The sequence below is a fragment of the Podarcis cretensis genome (genome assembly GCF_951804945.1).
Source record: "Podarcis cretensis genome assembly, chromosome: 8".
In the NCBI taxonomy this organism is placed as follows: Eukaryota; Metazoa; Chordata; class Lepidosauria; order Squamata; family Lacertidae; genus Podarcis; species Podarcis cretensis.
Genome location: NC_137177.1, coordinates 22,200,089 through 22,218,490, shown reverse-complemented (window position 1 = coordinate 22,218,490; position 18,402 = coordinate 22,200,089). Strand labels below are relative to the sequence as shown.

Sequence of the window (18,402 nt, the reverse complement as noted above, 5' to 3'; positions counted from 1 at the left end):
CCCACCTCGCCGCGGTGCATCCCGGGATCGCCTCCCGCCCGCCGGGTCTTCCAGCTTCCCGGCGTGCCCCGCGCCCAGCTGAATGGGGGCAGTCACAAGATGGCGGCGAACGCGAACTCTGCCGGTGGTGGCGGCGGCGGCGGCAGTGGCGGTGGCGGGATCCTCCCACTTTTTGACTGCCCGACCTGGTGAGGGCGGGGGCCTGTGGCACTGGAGAGCAGGAAAGGGTCCCGCCGTGCAGAAGGGCCTATATTTCCCCCGGGGAGACGGGAGCGGCATCATGAAGCGGGGGGTGGGCCTGGGTGCAGCAGCCCCTGCAAGCGGGGGAAGGACCGGGAAAGTGCTACGCGCCCTGGAATGTTATGCACCTATATATATTTAATATATATTAAAAAATCAATTTTTAAAAACCCACGGAAGGTGCTTCTGAGCATGGACAGAGAACGTGTTTCTTACACTGCTGTGTGGAGTTAAAAGGGCGTCTCTGAACATGAGCAGAGTGCCTGTCTCTTAGTGAAGGGAGGGTATTTCTGCGCCTGGAAGGCAAGGGGGGAAACGACCCGTTTTATCACTGAGCATGCCTCCCTAGTAAAACAATTTCATTCAGTACTGCTAAACTCGGAAATATGGGAGTGAGTGTTTCTAGTCATGTTTGATCTGCACCTTAAGCATTTGTGGCTGTGTGCTCCTGCGCAGAGGCACATTTTAATCCCGTAGCTGCGATGCTTTGGAGGAGAGACAACCTTATTGCAAAGAGGAATGACGGTTTGTTAAGGTCTGAGTAGCAGGTCATGTTTATGGCTGGGGCAATTAAGCAAAACTTGAAACCTGGGGCTCTCTGGAGTTGTGTTGAAAGATGTACACAGTGACCTGCATCTAAGGAATATATTCTCAGTATTGCCTATGTGTGCTTTTCGCTGTCAGGTACTGGCCAGCACTGTGAATTCTGTCTTTGTTGAGGTGTTTACATGCTAATTGCACCTAGGTGTCCAGGAAAATTCTTTGTTTTCTTTGAGAACTAGGTCATGCAAGTATGTCTAAAATTCAGAAAACTTTTTTTAAAAAAGTGTTAGTATTGTGGGATGGAGAAGCAAAAGAAAATGTGTCTTTGGGGGATTACTCCCTGCTGGAAATGCATCATTCGTTTTGCTTGTTCGGTATTCTGCTTCAATGGGTGTTGAGCCTACTAAGCGTGTGTGTCCTGCAGTTATTTCTTCATACAGAAACAATTTTCTTCTGTGCCAATTCTAGGAGTTACATAGGTAACTGCACTTGCGTTTTCTGGGAATTTGTTTTTGAGTAAGAATTTTTATGACAAAAAGCAGTGGTCACTATGGTCATAGTGAGCCCCTCTGGCCAAACTGATGACCCTTCACTTGGAGCAGTTGCTACAGATTGCCCCCAAGTCTACCCATGTGCTTGCCCCAGCTGTCTGAAACTATGCTGAAGGACTGAAGGGAAAGGATGAGTTTTTGTAGGATAACACATTGGAATGCATTTGAGTTATAGAATATGCCCTTTTCATCCTAATATATAAATACATACAAAAGTGACTTAGAGGTTAAGTTTCTTCCTCCCTCCAAAACAGAAGGTGTAGTGTAATGTGGTCTGCAACCCACTTTGCCAAAACTGGTCTTGGAAGGACAGGTTTTGATGACAGGACTGGAAGTATGTCATATATGTTCACAGTGTGAAAGGATTTTGGTAACTGCCCACAAAGGTTTATCTTTTGGTACAGATGTCATGTTTCAGTTTTTGGTTAAACAATGAATTATATAATTAATATCCTTTGAGAGTCTAATGAACACATCTTCCTTTATGATGACGGGGCTGCTAAATCATCAGAAGAGCTCTCTGGGTTGTGACTTAGCAAAGTTTTACCTTCTGTGCTAATTATAGCTGGAGCTATCCACTGTGTCACTCTTTTTTTAATGACAGAAGGAAGAATTATAGTGAGTGGAAGATAGATGACATATTTTTCATATAATCAAGTTCCAATTTATCTTTTTCTGTGGAAGGATATTGTAATATTTCCCCACCCTTGTTGTTAGATGCTTTTTCTTCTGTCTTTAAAAACTATTTTTCCAAAGCAGCTCACAAAACAGGAAATATAAATAAATAAAAATTACAGTTTCACACAGCAAAAACAGCAGTATAAAAATCTAATCAGCAAAAAACCAACCAGTCCTAAAAAGCCTGACAATAAAAACAAATTTTAAAAGACCATCTAAAAATTGGAAGGAAGTGGGCTTGTAGGATTTCCCTAGGAAGAGAGCTGCACAATCATGTCACCACCACCAAGAAGGACCTTTCTCTGCCCACCAACCTGAATTTTAACTAATGACAGGAGGGCCTCTGATGCTAACCTTGGGGCTCAGGTAAGTTCATATGGTTGCTTCTCTCGGCCACACAGAGGAACAGTGCCCCTGGGTATTGTTCTCCAGCAGTGAACTATTTAGCAGTGAGTTCTTGTACATATTTGGCACAGATTGGGCAAGAAATGCTTTGAATGCAGAATGTCTCAGGTGCAGTCCCTGTAATCTCCAAATACACTGGGAGAACCCCCTGCCTGAAGCTGGAGAACCACTGCCAGCCAGTGTTAACAATATTGAGCTAAATGGACCAATAGTTTGACTCAGTATAAGACAACCCCTGGTGTTCCTAAGGCATTGTGACATGCACTGAGTGAGCTTCATCTTTCTAATGGAGAAAACCTAAGTAATGGACTCTGAAAAAATTAAATTAATAAGACCTTGTATTGTTTTGAGTGTTCAAAGCACTTCATATACATTATCTTGTTATCCTTACAAATACCCTATAAAGCAAGGGGCGAAGAACCTCCAGCTCATGGAACTAATTACGGTAGGCCTAACAAAGCCGTTTCCCCCAAACTACATCCACCTGCCCCACACCTGTCAATGTGTGTGATGTCACGTGTGAGACAGGTAAATATGTGGCTATAACGGAACAGTTGAGAACCTGATGTGAGCTCCCAGTTGTTGCTTTGCAAATGGGGCTCCTTGATTCGCGAGCCCCACTTTGTCCCAGTGCAGGTGCCATTTGAATTCATACGATGCCCACAAATAGACTTCAAAAGGGCTCCACTGTAATGGTGGTCAAAGTGAGCCCCTTTGAACTTTGGCAGGTGGGCAGCTGCACCCACCTGCCCAAGTTTGCTGGCAATGTTTGGAAGAAATAAGAATTCGGCCCACTGGCCAGACCCAATTCCTCACTTCTGTTTTAAAGTGAATATTATCCCTATGTTGTAGATGGTGTGAGACACTAGGCGGAAGCACCTAGTGACTTCATAGCATATTTGAATGGGGAACTCGCAATTTGTAGCTCACTCTCTTAGGCCAGTACCTCGGGTTACATTCGCTTCAGGTTACAGACTGCTAACCCAGAAATACTACCTCTGGTTAAGAACTTTGCTTCAGGATAAGAACAGAAATCGTGCAGCGGCAGCAGGAGGCCCCATTAGCTAAAGTGGTTATTCAGGTTAAGAACAGACCTCCAGAACAGATTAAGTTCTTAACCTGAGGTACCACTATATTACAAACAAGCCCCTCTAAATGAAGTATAATGACTTCTGAATAACACAGAAAACCTTAAGTGTTTGCAAACACAGTTTTTGTTTTCCTCCATACTAAATTGCTTAAATGAGATATCCATTACTGTAGAGGAGTTCTTATCAAAAGGGGTGTGCCAGTAGGTCTTACTTCACTGAAGGTATGCGCAAAGCCCAACTGGATCAGGCAAAAGGCCAACTAGTATGCAATATCAAAGCAAGCTGCCTTACACAGAGACCAGTGCTCCACCCACCTCAGGGATAGAGAACCACCAGATACGGTTGGATACCCATCAGCCCCACCTACCATGGTCAGTGATCCAGAATGATGAGAATTTAGGTTCAACAATGCCTAGAGTGCATTGGTTCCCCATCCCTGGTTTACTTTCACCGGCAGTAGCTCTCCATGCTTTCAGACAGGAGTTTTTCCAGCCCTACCTGGAGATGCTGGGAATTGAGCCTGGGCCCTTTTGCATGCAATGTGTGTGCTCTGCCACTGAGCTATGGCTCTTCTCTTAATGCAGATTCTGGTCACTATTGTTGCCAATAGTCATGAGTAGGCCTGGCCCAATCTATTCCACTTTAGAGCCATGTAAGCTAGTGACCAGCATCTCATCTTATGGTAAAAAAGGTAAAGGTACCCCTGCCCGTACGGGCCAGTCTTGACAGACTCTGGGGTTGTGCGCCCATCTCACTCAAGAGGCCAGGGGCCAGCGCTGTCCGGAGACACTTCCGGGTCACGTGGCCAGCGTGACATCGCTGCTCTGGCGAGCCAAAGCCGCACATGGAAACGCCATTTACCTTCCCGCTGGTAAGCGGTCCCTATTTATCTACTTGCACCCGGAGGTGCTTTCGAACTGCTAGGTTGGCAGGCGCTGGGACCGAGCAGCGGGAGCGCACCCCGCCGCAGGGATTCGAACCGCGACCTTTCGATTGGCAAGTCCTAGGCGCTGAGGCTTTAACCCACAGCGCCACCTGCGTCCCTCATCTTATGGTAGTGCCATACTATACATTGTCTGAAGACCCATGTACATGGCAGTGTCCTAAAGGTGCTGACTATTAATTTCACTTCAGCTCATACTTTTTGCACCAGTTTCCTGTGTTAAAGTCCAGGTTTTCCATCTATCTAATTTCAATGTGTTGCAGCATTTATGGTTAACATACAGTGGTACCTCGGGTTACATACACTTCAGGTTACAGACTCTGCTAACCCAAAAATAGTACCTCGGGTTAAGAACTTTGCTTCAGGGTGAGAACAGAAATCGTGCTCCAGCGGCACGGCGGCAGCAGGAGGCCTCACTAGCTAAAATGGTGCTTCAGATTAAGAACAGTTTCAGGTTAAGAATGGACCTCTGGAACGAATTAAGTACTTAACCCGAGATACCACTGTATTGCTTAAGAAAGAAAGTGTGAGAGTTGGATTTTGTTTTTATGGTGACTTCAGATCAATGGGTAACTGTAGGGGTTCTAAATGTGACTTTATTCCAAAACAAAACATATTTCTGTTTTTGTTTCCTAGGGCAGGAAAGCCTCCACCCGGGTTGCACCTGGATGTAGTCAAAGGAGACAAACTTATTGAGGTATGAAAACAAATTATCCTGGACCAGGAATACACTCCTAGTACTGGGTAGCTATAGAAATAATCACAAGCATCAAGCACAGCAATAAAATCTCCTGCATCCTTTCCCCTTTTTCTCCTGCTATGTCTGATGAGCACTTTCAGCAAGCTCCCCGAGTTGCTTCCCATTTTGCTTGAATACCCACTATGCATCCAAGTATTCCAAAGTACCTTAGAAGCAGGTGTTGGTACCCAGTGCTTCCTTCTGGCATCACCTTTTAACAGGTGACAGTTCAGAACAAGAAGGGCAAACCTATTTTTTGCTGTTCTGAGGGGGTTGTGTTAGTTTTCACAGTAACTGAATCCCAGATATTTCCATTTTACAGACAAGTATGACAAAGTGATATGCTGAAGGGCTCCCAGGTCCAAGTTCTGATGTAGCATGCCAAGGATGGAATGGACTGTGTTGACACAAGAATTGCCCATATCTCTGCTTATTAACATGAGATATTTACCTCCAAACTAAGTGCCTGTCTATTTGAGCTGTAAGCATCCCCTAGGATGGAATACCTTTTGAGCCCCACAAAGCTGAAAGAAGCACATTGTAAATTGTCAGTTGCAATGTACACATGTTGTTCAATTCACACAGGTTTCTTAAGCACTTGATACTAACCAAGCCATCTTTACCTTTGTTCTTGTTTCGAGTTCAGAGGTATAATTAGTGATTGGCTAGGTCTAAAAAGTGCAACATCAAAATAAGCCATGAAGTAATCAAGCTCAGTGTGTGGAGGATCACACTGGGTTATAACTCAGAGGCACAAATGAGTTCTTACCTGTCTTGTGGCTTCAACAGCAGTGAAGCTGATCCTTTGTTCCCATTTCAACTTGTAAAAGCTGTTTGTATCTTTACCAATAGCATTGAATCAGAAACATAATTGCGGCATGGAATATCATTTTTAATTTGTAACTGAATATGGCCACTCCTCTGGCTACTGTCTGAAAGGTCTAGCACAGGTATCCCCAAACTCGGCCCTCCAGCTGTTTTGAGACTACAACTCCCATCATCCCTAGCTAACAGGACCAGTGGTCAGGGATGATGGGAATTAGTGCCAAAACCGCTGGAGGGCCGAATTTGGGGGTGCCTGGTCTAGCAGCACTGATAAAAAAATGGATAAGCCCTTCCCTCTGTTGCTGATAGCTTATAGTCTTCTGTAGCAGCAGCAGTCATGATGGAAATGTCTTCTTTTGGTGACCTTATGTTGCTGTCTGTCTGATGTCTTATCATAGAAACTGATCATTGATGAAAAGAAATACTATCTCTTTGGGAGAAACCCTGACCTGTGCGACTTCACCATTGATCACCAGTCATGCTCTCGGGTCCATGCTGCCTTAGTCTACCACAAACATCTGAAGAGGGTTTTTCTTATAGACCTCAACAGCAGTAAGTTGATTGATATTTAACCAAGTGGAGTGGGTGGTGCAGAAGGAATGCTTGGGGTGAATTTTCAAGAGATCTGGATTTGTTTATCCTTACATTTAGCTGAAGTAGAATAAGGCTTCATTATAGGAACCATGGTGGCCAGTGTTAGAAACTGGGATAGAAAAGCTAGGAGCCAAATGGCTTCTGGGACCTGGGTTGTGGGCACCAAAACAGAATGCCTAGTCCCCACTGGGGAGGGGGGTTGGCAACACTTTTTATTTATTCTTTTGGAAAGCATGAACTAATACACAATTCATTGTTAATATCACATTTTTATCAGAAATTGTTAATACATGTTAATTTGGTGTTTACAATAAAAATATTGGTACCTTACTTCAGTTTTCAAAACACTCTACTCTTTATCGTTAAACTCCTTAACATATTGTCTGTCCTTAATAAATACTTCGAGGCTTCAAAGCACTTACATTTCAGTAATCCTTGAGTGTCAGCCAGGTGCAAAAAATGGCACCTGGGCTTTTTGAGGTGCTCGCAAATAGAGAATCTTTAGGTGCAAAATGCACCTGGTGCCCTGCTAATTTCAAACCCTGATGGTGTCATTTCCAAAAAGGATGCCCTGGTGGTTTCCACTATAGTTTTAAGATTCCCATGGCAGTAGGTGGTGGAAATTGGAGAAGGTGCTGTTGAAACAGTACTTTTCTGAGCAACATTCTCAAGTCATCTTTCTTCCCCATAGCTATATTATTATTATTACTATCATTACAGGGCCTTCACTGCAATTGCTCCAAGGCTTTAGAATGGCCTCCCTAGTGAGGTTCATCCCTGATCTGTTCTTGTGGCTTTTTCAGATAAGTTGCTGCACTCAGCTCACACTCAGAAAGGGACACTGTGGTCTTGTGTTGCCACTGTCAATTTATATTGTATATTATTGACTTGTGTTCATTGCTGTTTTAAGGGTTCACAGATTTTAGCTGGTCATCGTCCTAAAGCCAAAATTTGAGGGTGCCAGAATCCTCCCCCAATTACAAGCTTACATGTTTGTCAAGGACATTCACTTCCCCTCCTCGCCAGCTCTTAAGTTTGGAGCTGGAGCAGTTGGGGCCAACCCCATAGTTGTGGAAACCAAGAGCAACTTCAGGAACAATCTCCAGCCCCTTCCCTAACTCCGAATTTGGAGTTGGGAGGAGGAGAGTATTTTGGTAACGCGATGCTGAGGCCCTTTTGAATGTCTTCATCACCAAAACAGCCAGCCTCACCCTTTGCTTGGAGAGCACTGGGCAGGCAGGAAAGTGCTGCTGCTGCCACGACATGTGCCAACACAGCCAGCCCTAGAACTGCAGCTCCTCCTGGAAGCATAGCTCAGCTGTGGTCTGAAGGCACATGAGCCTGCCACCTTACTGAACTAAGCAGATATAGTCTGATCAGTGCCTGGATGGGAACACCTATGTACTTTACTTCATATGTATATACCTCTTGATTGTAAGGAGGGAAACGCAAAGCCAATACACCACATTGAGTTCTGTAACGGAAGAAAGGTAGAACAGAAATGTATGAAAATAAACAAACAAAACTAACCTCTTCAAGCTGAAGAATTACTCTAACCACTCAAGTTCCTTCTGACTCATACCAGAGGCCAATGGATCGTTTGCCATAGCAAGCAAAATTGCAGAACACTGGCTGTTTAGTGCTGCTTGTCTCTTGGAAGCAGTTTCAAAAGCCTTGGAGAATTGGGTTGCAAATGTTTCATTAAATCAACTAATTCAGATTTTCCTGGAAGAACACAGTGAAATAATTTCATACACTTTCAGTGGGGCCCCACATCTAGCTTTGAATAAACTGACAGCTAATGGATAGTTTCTTCTTTTTTTATTCCAATGTTCCCAGCACATGGCACATTTTTGGGTCATATTCGTTTGGAGCCTCATAAACCACAGCAGATTCCCATTGACTCTACAGTTTCCTTTGGCGCCTCCACAAGGGCCTATACTCTGAGGGAAAAACCTCAGACGTTGCCCTCTGCAGTAAAAGGAGACGAGAAGATGACCAGTGAGGACGACGAGCTCAAGGGTTTGCTTGGACTTCCAGAAGAGGAGACAGAATTAGATGTGAGTTCACCCACAGCATGACACCCATTTTCCCTTGTAGAGGGAGCATGGGGTTCCTTGGCTGGAAGCATGGCATAAGCAACAGCACCAGAACAAAAGTCTTCTGACCTTGCAAATGTTAGTCTGTGCTTGTGTGTGACATGCCTACTTTTGCAGCCCCCCATGGTCTGGCCAGTATGGCCAGACCTTTTCATAGAATTGTAGAGTTGGAGGGTCTGTGAATGTCATCTAGTCCAACCCCTTGCAAGGCAGGAACATTTTGCACAAAGTGGGGCTCCAACCCACAACCGTGAGTCTTGTGCTATTTCAGACCACTAGACCAAATTCCCATTCTCCCCCGGCTAAAACAGGTGACTGTTCAGGCAGGCTACCAGCTGACTTGCAGTTGGCTTGCTCCTATAATATTGTGGGCACCTTGAAGCCTGTCCAATCCTAAATGCTCATGGAGGCAGGAGATGGGGAGTTTAATCTTTATTCTTTGTTGGTTTTTTAGAACCTGACAGAATTTAACACAGCCCATAACAAGAGGATCTCCACGTTAACTATAGAAGAAGGAAATTTGGATATCCAGAGACCAAAAAGAAAACGAAAGAATTCCAGAGTAACATTCAGTGATGATGACGAAATCATCAATCCAGGTGAGCATTGTGGATGTGTTCTATGAAGGCCTTGCTGCATATTGCTGTCTGTTCTGTGAGTATTAATGTATAGAGGTTTTGCTGGTGGTAACCTTTCACTTTGAGAAAGCTGGCATTAAATCTCCTTCGGTGCTGAATACACTCTTCAAAATCCATTTTAAAACTAACCACAGTATTTCAATCTGATTTACCCATACAGAGGATGTGGACCCTTCTGTTGGACGCTTCAGAAACATGGTACAGACTGCAGTTGTCCCAGTGAAGGTATGCTTCTAAATGAGAAAACAGCCTGTTAACATAGCCTGTGAAAACTGCTATCTTAGATAGGGATAGTTGTAGCCAGGATAATATTAGATCCAGATGTTTGGTTCTTTTTATTGCTAGACCAATAGAAATACGTTTATAGGTAAGACATGTAAATAAGACTTGCAGCTGCGTCCTAATGACATTTTACCTTTGCTTTGTACTGTGGATTACAGTTTAACCTTTTTAATTTCTTTTTTATTTAGAAAGATATGGTTAAGTTATAAGTAGTCAATTTTTTTAATGCAACAAAAAGGCTTCTGGCAAGCTCGTGCTGTGCTCCTTCCTCGATCAATGAGTTGTTTCCATTACAGTGGTACCTTGGGTTAAGTACTTAATTCGTTCCGGAGGTCCGTTCTTAACCTGAAACTGTTCTTAACCTGAAGCACCACTTTAGCTAATGGGGCCTCCTGCTGCTGCTGCTGTTGCGCCGCTGCTGCACAATTTCTGTTCTCATCCTGAAGCAAAGTTCTTAACCCGAGGTACTATTTCTGAGTTAGCAGAGTCTGTAACCTGACCCGTATGTAACCCAAGGTACCACTGTACTTAGAAAGAAAACACCAAAGGCAGCCACCTCAAGGCAGTCACAGTTGCAAGTGACAGCCTTACTTAGGCCCGTGCCTTGGAATTCATGAACTCAGGAAAGATTTGGATTGTCAAAAAAGTAATATGTTGTTAATACCACATCCTGCTGCTCTATAATGCAGTTGTATTCTGTGCAGCTTCCTAGGTGGCTGTAATATGTTTCCCACTGTTCTCTGCTTTTTGTCCTTGCCAAGTGACATTATGTTCCGGTAGGAAAGGAGAGTTGTTAGGTTAAACCAGATAAAACAGATAACATCCTTGGAACCTCTTACTGTGTTGTGACTAAGCAACCAATTCCCTGAGGGTATTACTCCTTGCCAGGTTCATTCCAGCAAGTACAGTGGTGCCTCGCAAGACGAAATTAATTCGTTCCGCAAGTTTTTTCTTCTTGCCAGTTTTTCTTCTTGCGAAGCACGGTTTCCCATAGGAATGCATTGAAAATCAATTAATGCGTTCCTATGGAGACCGCTTGCCAGGCTGGCGGTGCGGAGAAGGGCTTTTCTCCCCACCGCAAGGTTTCAGGACAGGTACGGGAACAGAGGGGAAGGCGCGCAGCGCTTCTCCTCTGTTCCCGGGGCTTGCGGTGGGAGGAGGGTTTTTCCTCCCCACGCCAACATTCAGAACAGCATTCTGAAAGTTGGCGGTGGGAAGGAAAACCCTCCTCCCACCTCAAGTCTTCAGGACAGCCATCCGAAGGCTGGCGGCGGGAGGAGGTCTCTCCGCCCCACCGCCAGCCTTCGGAGGAGGTCCGAGGACAGTGGGGAAGACGCGCTGCGCTTCCCCGCTGTCCTGGAGATTTCCCTATGGGCTTTCGTCTTGCGAAGGAAGCCCATAGGGAAATTCGTTTTGCGAAGTGCCTCCAAAACGGAAAACCCTTTCGTCTAGCGGGTTTTCCGTCTTGCGAGGCGTTCGTCTTGCGGGGCACCACTGTACTTAATAAAAGTAATGATGGAACAGATAGGAATGGGCTTGATGCTACAAAGTAGTTGCATTAAGCAACTCATTGCATCCACTCGAGGGCCACATCGAACATGAAAAGCAAGCCGATTCAGGCGCTAATTCTTCATACACCGTATTATATATACCAATGAATATTTGGAAAGAGGGAAGCACAGATTCCTCTGCAGTGGTTTGTATTGAGAGGTTGTTTCAAAAATTAAATAGTTGTCCTTTCTACTGCAGAAAAAGCGGATGGACAACTCCGGTTCCCTGAGCGCGGATGAGTCTGCCACGCGGCGCATGCAGAACTTTCCCTATAGCGGAGGATTGTACGGCGGCTTGCCTCCCACTCACAACGAGGCAGGCGCCCAGGCCCATAGCATTCATGGCACTGCGCTCATTGGAGGCCTGCCAATGCCCTATCCTAATCTTGCCCCGGATGTGGACTTGACTCCGGTTGCACCCTCAACGGTCACCATGAACCCAGCTCCAAACCCTGCTGTCTTTAATCCCGAAGTTGTGAATGAGCCCAAGAAGAAGAAGTATGCAAAAGAAGCTTGGCCGGGCAAGAAGCCTACCCCTTCTCTCTTGATCTGAGGAGCAGAGCTGGATCTGTCCTGGGAGACAGGAGCACAACCAGCCAGAGTGGACAAAAAACTCTTCCAAGTGCAGCACCCACAGCTTTCAGAATCGGGGTCCTAACTGTGTGTCATAGCCAGGTTACAGGGGTCAGCTCCCCTACAAAACCAACCTCTGGAAGAACTCTACAGGCATCTAGAAAAGAGAGGTGTTCTTCTCCCCCCCCATCTGCGGAACCACACTGCCTAACAGCCTTTTCTTCTTTTACTCAACCCTGGTTATTTTTATCCTAAGGTTATTCATGAATTTAAGGGGCACGAATTTAAGGGGCACGAATTTAAGGGGCACAATGGTTATTTTTATCCTAAGGTTATTCATGAATTTAAGGGGCACTGTCAGGTAACACAGAGTCAAAATTAACAACTCTGTCTTGCAGAGTTCAGCTTAACCAGCTGGTCTCAGGTGAATATTCATCCTCAGAAGTGTATGTGAACCTGATCAGTTTTCTAAAGAAGCACCTGGTTTGGGTATAAGTAGTACTCATGTAAGTCAGATAACCATAGCTTGCTTTTAAACATGCGGATCATGAAGTGCTTTAGTCTAGGTACACCCCGTTGTGCTTGCCTTGTAAGTGAGTATCATCTTGAAGGCTGGAAGCACAGGGAAATGGTAAGAAATAAAAATCAAGCAGATTATTTGCTGCTTAGCATTCTAGATTGAATGCACCAAGAAGGAAAGGAATATCAAATGAGAGCTCTTAAGGTACTTTTAACAGTGGCCCTTCCAGAGAAAAAGCAGTGTACTTGCATAACACTCTGTGTGGGTTGGTTTCCTATACACAAGCAGAATTTGTCACTTTTTCTCTTTTTTTTAACTAATCCCAAAGCCCATGAAAGGTTATCCAGTTTCTTAAGTGCATAATGACTGCAGTTCTGTCAAATGGGGATATTGCGTGAGCTAAAATAGTTTCCGGATCTCAGCTCCACCATTGTGCGGTTTGACCTATTGACTTCAGTTTTTCGTTGAACCAAAAGTAGCTCTAAGACTCTAGTTCCAGATGTTTGGAATCAAAAGACATGATTGAGATGTGTATATTGTACACACTAAAGTAACTATGGAAGCAGAGTTGTATTGTTTTTGTTTGAGAGTCTTATTATCCAGGCTCTTGGCACTCGGCAGGCTCTTAATCACACTGCTTGATGAGTCTCTTCTTGGTTCTGTGTACTTAGATGGTTAGCATCTCCAGTGGTTTACTGTTCCCTGTAGTACAACATGGCAGAACAGTGGTCAAAGCTCAGCCAGAGTCAGGCACATCCTGTTTGGTTTGGTTTTTCCCCAGGGGGGTGGGGAGTTAACCACATTCTTAAGTCCTCCAAATGAACCAAGTGGGATTTTAAAAAGCTAGATTGTGTCTATTATTGCAGAAACGTTACAACTATCCAAGGTTCCATTTACCACCTAAAGTATTGAGCAGGACAGAGATTTGGGGCCAAATAATTCAGGATATCTGCTGCTGCTTTAAAAAATGAGACAATGTATTCTATCATGGGGGGAGTCTGAATGGAATGTCTTGAAGTCACTTCACTTCTACACAATCTGCTTTTCTCTGTTTCATCTGACAGTGTACATAGGACCCTTTTGTGAAGATGAAGTTGTGTCTATATTGTGTAGTTATATAACATCATAATCTAGGTTGTGATGAAATGGCTTGTGAGCTGTAGGATTCCATACTCCAAATCTTCTGTAGCCTCACTTGCAACCTCTCATCTTTGGGATATTTTTAGTTAACTTTTACCCGGCTATTAAGCAGTCTTCTGGTATGGAAGGCAGCTCTTCAGGATATGTGACCAGTTTAAAGCAGTTAAGGTTTCCCTTGCTGGATTTTAAATGATTTTTTTTTTTAAGTGACTTGCTTTGCAAGATGTGTCCCTTGGGATTTTACTGATTGCTGGTCTTGGCCCCTCACCTCCATGGGATGGTGCAGACTTTTAATTTCAAAGTTTAAATTTCTTGGAAGCCAGTTCTGGCCAACATTGAGCATGGGGGAGGATGAGTGAAAGGTGTGGGGCTCTGTACAGAAGTTTGTACATTTGTGTAATAGGCCTTTTCACACTCTGTTGAGCTTTTTACCTGTAACCTTTACTACACTGTAAATTAAATGACTGTTTTGCCAAATTGAGAGTTCAATGTGTGTCCCAAATCTTAACAGCGCAGTGGGCCAGGAAATGCTCCTTTGCCATTTCTGGTCTATTTGTTTTAAATATTTCTTTTCCCAAACCAGCATACAGTATTTTCTGAAGCAGCTTATTGTGTTTTTAGAAAATCAGGAAGAACATCAATCCGTGAACAAGCTAACAGAAAATAATAAAAACAGCAATAAGCAAGAGTCCAATAAAGAAATTTTTAAAAAGCCTAGGAATATAAAATGGCACCTAAATGACAGAAGCGCTAGCACAAAGCATGGTGTTCCAAACATGTGCTTGCAGAAGTCCTTTCTCATGTTGCCATCCATCTGACCTTGGAAGGAGAGGGGTACCCAGATCAGGTCCACCAGCCAGGATCAAAATTGGAAGCAAGCAGCCTGGGGCCACCCAGATGCTGGGTTCCCATCAGGTCCAGCCAGCATAACCAGTGGTCAGGGATGATGGGAGTCGGGAGTCCAGCTGCATCTGGAGGACAACAGTTTCCCTTCCCCTGATCTAAGTAAGCAGGTAGGTTTATAGAATACAATATATGACTACAGTGGACCCAGGCTGTTTAAACACTTCATGGATCAAACCCAGCACTTTGAAGTGCATCCAGAAACATACTGAAAACCTGTATAGCTCTTTCCGCACAAGCAGAGCATGTTCATTCTGACAGATTTCAGTTAGAATGGTGAACTGCCATATTGCTGGGCTTGCATGACTGATGTATCAGATGGTCCGGGTTCCTGCTGGGGTTGTGTAGCTTCAATGGAAAGGAGAACCAGGAAACCCTGTTTTTTCTTTTATGAGAGTGGGCCTCTAGAAGCAGGCTGCTTTAATTCCCACTCATTCCTTAAAGAAACCTGACTCTTGGTTTGCTGCGTTTTTGGCCACCATGGTTGCACCAAGGCCACTCTACATGCCTTGGAAGACTATACTCTATGACCACCAAAGTGCAGGAAACTGCAGGATGTTGGTGCGTTAAAAGCTGGGTGGCAGGGTGAAATTAAACAGGTGTGTGCAGCCTTTCCCACTATGGAGGTGCAGTGATGGTGGGAACTCTTCATCTGTAGAATTTCAGCCTGTTATAAGGCTGTTGATGGTGCAGGGGGCAAATCTAGTACATTTTGTTTCCCAAGTAAAGAAGGGGTGCTCAGGTTTTGCGGCTCCATCACACCCTGCTGAAGGAGAGAGCCAGAGCTTCAGCCCCTATGGATAAAGGTCTGAAAACCACCTATCTTTTGAATTTTTCCAGCCCGTGGTCCTCCTTGCTTCCCCTCAGAAGCCTTACTCAAATGTAGAGTTTTCCGTCTCTGAAAATAAAGGCGCATAGTCAGGTTGCATATTTCATTATAAAGCCAAATGGGGTTGCAATCTCCTTTTTACCTGGGAGTAGGCACCACTGAACTTGATGCATAGGGTGATGCTGAAAACAAATTGGGGTGGGGTTTTTTGGGAGGGGGGTTGTGCTTGTGGCTAAACCTGATTTAAAGGGTGGCTGAGGGCTATTTATTTTTGTACTATATTTTGTTGTGCAAGTTTTTAATAGATTTCTACTCCCTACCCCTGCAAAAGAAATGATTCCTGATCTTTTATCAGGAACTGAAAAGGTACTACCTCCTGATTGGTAAATTGAGAATCTTACAGGAAATTAAAGGAAAAAACCAACACACACTTTGTATACAAACTATAGCATTTCAGAAAGAAACCTTAATTTTACATCCTGCACTGTATATGTATGCTCCTGTATTAATTGGGACTTCCAAGTTTTTATTATTATTATTATTATTATTATTATTATACATTTTATACCACATCTTCTCCAAAGAGCTCAAGATGGTGAACATGGTTCTCCTCCCCATTTTATCCTCACAACAACCTTGTGAAATAGGTTAGGCTGAGAGATAGTGAGTGGCCCAAGGTCACCCAGCGAGCTTCGTGGTCGAGTTGAGGCGGGGTGTCCAGCACTCTAGCCACTATAGTACACTGGCTCTTGATACATAGTGAAAGAAAACTGCTAGCACATTTGTAAAGCCAAGTATGTTAAGAATTCCCTGAATTGCAGGGGATTGAACTTAGACTATCCTTGGGGTCCCTTCCAACTGCACAATTCTATTACAGTGGTACCTCGGGTTAATAATTTTATTCGTTCTGGAGGTCCATTCTTAACCTGAAACTGTTCTTAACCTGAGGTACCACTTTAGCTAATGGGGCCTCCCGCTGCTGCTGCCACGCCGCCGCCACACAATTTCTGTTCTCATCCTGAGGTAAAGTTCTTAACCCGAGGTACTATTTCTGGCTTAGCGGAGTCTGTAACCTGAAGCGTCTGTAGCCCGAGGTACCACTGTATTCTAAGTTTTGCAAGGTCTTTAGAACTCTGGCTGTTGCATAAAGCACATTGGGCTGGTGTTGTGAATAAGTGCATTAAGCTGCCTAATTAGCCCCTTTTGTGGTTGCAAATAAACGTGTTAGGCCACTGCTCTGTTCACCCTCCATGGGGGGGGGCAATACTAGCCCCCACCCTGTGGACGCCAGCAACCTACCCTAAAGGGACCCCTGACCATTAGGTCCAGTCGTGGACAACTCGGAGGTTGCGCGCTCATCTCGCTCTATAGGCCAAGGGAGCCGGTGTTTGTCTGCAGACAGCTTCCGAGTTATGTGGCCAGCATGACTATGCTGCTTCTGGAGAACCAGAGCAGTGCACGGAAATGCCGTTTACCTTCCCGGCGGAGTGGTACCTATTTATCTACTTGCACTTTGATGTGCTTTTGAACTGCTAGGTTGGCAGGAGCAGGGACCGAGCAACGGGAGTTCACCCCTTTGCGGGGATTCGAACCGCCAACCTTCTGATCGGCAAGCCCTAGGCTCTGTGGTTTAGACCACAGCAAAGTGATAGCCCCAAGTACCATGGATAGCCAGTCATACCACTGAACCTCTATCCTGTAACAAGGGTGACCAAAACAGACTCACTTTTTTTTGTTTGTTTTAAAGCCATTATTGAGTTTACAAAAGTTGGTCATGAATGTGTGTGATTCTGCCTGGTGATGCATGAAAATAGGTGTGTTGGGGGGAGGGGAAATTAAGAGTTTCAAAAAGAAGATCTGAAAGGCGTACATGTGTAAAGTGAGACTTCCAGGAAATAGATGTCAATAGTCATCAGTGACCGGACTCTGGAGAAGAACAGGCTTCCCGTATGTAATGTATTCATCTAGTTACTTAGAAATTTAGAAACTGACTCACAGCCAGAAGCCATCAAAGCTGTGTCCAGCAAGATAAAAACGAGATAAAATACCCCCCAGAAAAGTTCTAGAAACAATTGAAACCATTCATACAAACTCTAAAAGCAATAAAACCATTTCTATAGATGTACAATTAATAAATTAATAAACGACTAGGCCTTCTTTAAATAAACATTTCCTCAGTAGGTTCCCTAAATGTTGTGTTGCTAGGATCCTGCTGAATTTTCAGCAGATAATTGATGTTGGGGGCCAAGGCATTGTCGGAATAGCATTTTCCACAAAGTTCTCTTTAAAAAATAAATGAATAAAAGAATGAAAACAAAAGCTTCATCACTTCATAAGAGGTTCATAGAGAAATTCTAACAAATTATGCATTTGCATCAAATTTAGCTTTCATTTTCAACCAGGCTATTCTTTGAAAGAGAAATTGAAGCTGAAACTTTAAAAATTGCGCATCAGTGGGGTTTTTTAAATCAACTCATCATTTTTTTCCATTAAAAAACCACCTCTGTTTATTGTTTCTCTATCCAGCTTCAGTGGGAGTGTATCTATGAGATGGCACTTGCTTGACTGCATATTGTATCAGTGTTGCTGTATAAGTGTGCATATATTTTGATTTTAAAGTTAAAGATTCCAACTGATTAGTATTTCCTTCAGGTTAAGTATCTGTTGTTCTGAACCTCCATATAACTTCATCCTCTAGGGAGTATTTGTTGTTTGAAAAGGTGCCTTGAATGCATTTCTAAACATGACTTAGGCTGCATATGCACCATACATATAAAGCACATCTCCCCCCCACCCCAGTGCAAGGTGGAGAAGCATTGTGGAGGGGGGAGAAGGCTTGGGGTGAGGAGGAATGACCTGTAAAGGGGAGGGGATTGGTCATGTGTAGAGGGAAGCAGCCCCTAGTAACTGTATTATCAGCATAAAACCCTTGCTAGATGTGCAAAAGTTGGTTTGCAGCCAATGTGAACATAGGAAACTGCCTTATATCAGGTCAAGGCATTGGGCCACCCAGATGAAGACTGTCTCCTCTATAGGGGTGGAATGATCTGTCAATTTCAGTTCTCTTAATTTCTCATTTTTATGAATGTTAAATTCAGTTCTCCACATTTCTGCAGCAATTTTTTTAAAAATCATGTAAATTCTCCAGCACGTTAATGCAGATTTCTCCTGATCAACACATTTTTGCATGTTGCTTTGATTAATGTACACAGTTTTGCAAGCAATTTCTCCTCCTGATAGATTGCATTCTTGTGTGTTA

The 18,402-nt window shown here is 44.0% G+C and overlaps 1 protein-coding gene across 3 annotated transcripts; it reads left to right on the top strand.

Moving 5' to 3' along the window:
• The first annotated feature begins 49 nt into the window (after positions 1–49).
• Positions 50–13,888, top strand: PPP1R8 (protein phosphatase 1 regulatory subunit 8). Of its 3 annotated transcripts, XR_013841428.1 has the most exons (8): positions 50–188; positions 5,088–5,148; positions 6,414–6,567; positions 8,449–8,669; positions 9,163–9,307; positions 9,507–9,571; positions 11,378–12,007; positions 12,083–13,888. XR_013841428.1 is itself a non-coding variant. In XM_079986226.1 (7 exons), the coding sequence occupies exons 1-7, from the start codon at positions 100–102 to the stop codon at positions 11,729–11,731; spliced, it is 1,089 nt and encodes a 362-aa protein (XP_079842352.1). In that variant the 5' UTR covers positions 50–99; the 3' UTR covers positions 11,732–13,888. The 3 variants fall into 3 exon arrangements, 2 of the variants coding, with proteins under 2 accessions (XP_079842352.1, XP_079842353.1); XM_079986226.1 differs by having other exon boundaries at positions 11,378–13,888; XM_079986227.1 differs by lacking the exon at positions 50–188 and adding an exon at positions 219–2,378 and having other exon boundaries at positions 11,378–13,888.
• Positions 13,889–18,402: the final 4,514 nt, after the last annotated feature.

Excerpts from the sequence above, each read along its gene's own strand:
- PPP1R8 (XM_079986226.1), top strand. The coding sequence starts at position 100 with ATGGCGGCGAACGCGAACTCTGCCGGTGGTGGCGGCGGCGGCGGCAGT. Across the intron at positions 5,149-6,413 it reads AAGGAGACAAACTTATTGAG|AAACTGATCATTGATGAAAA; the intron begins GTATGAAAACAA and ends GTCTTATCATAG. Across the intron at positions 9,308-9,506 it reads TGACGAAATCATCAATCCAG|AGGATGTGGACCCTTCTGTT; the intron begins GTGAGCATTGTG and ends TTACCCATACAG.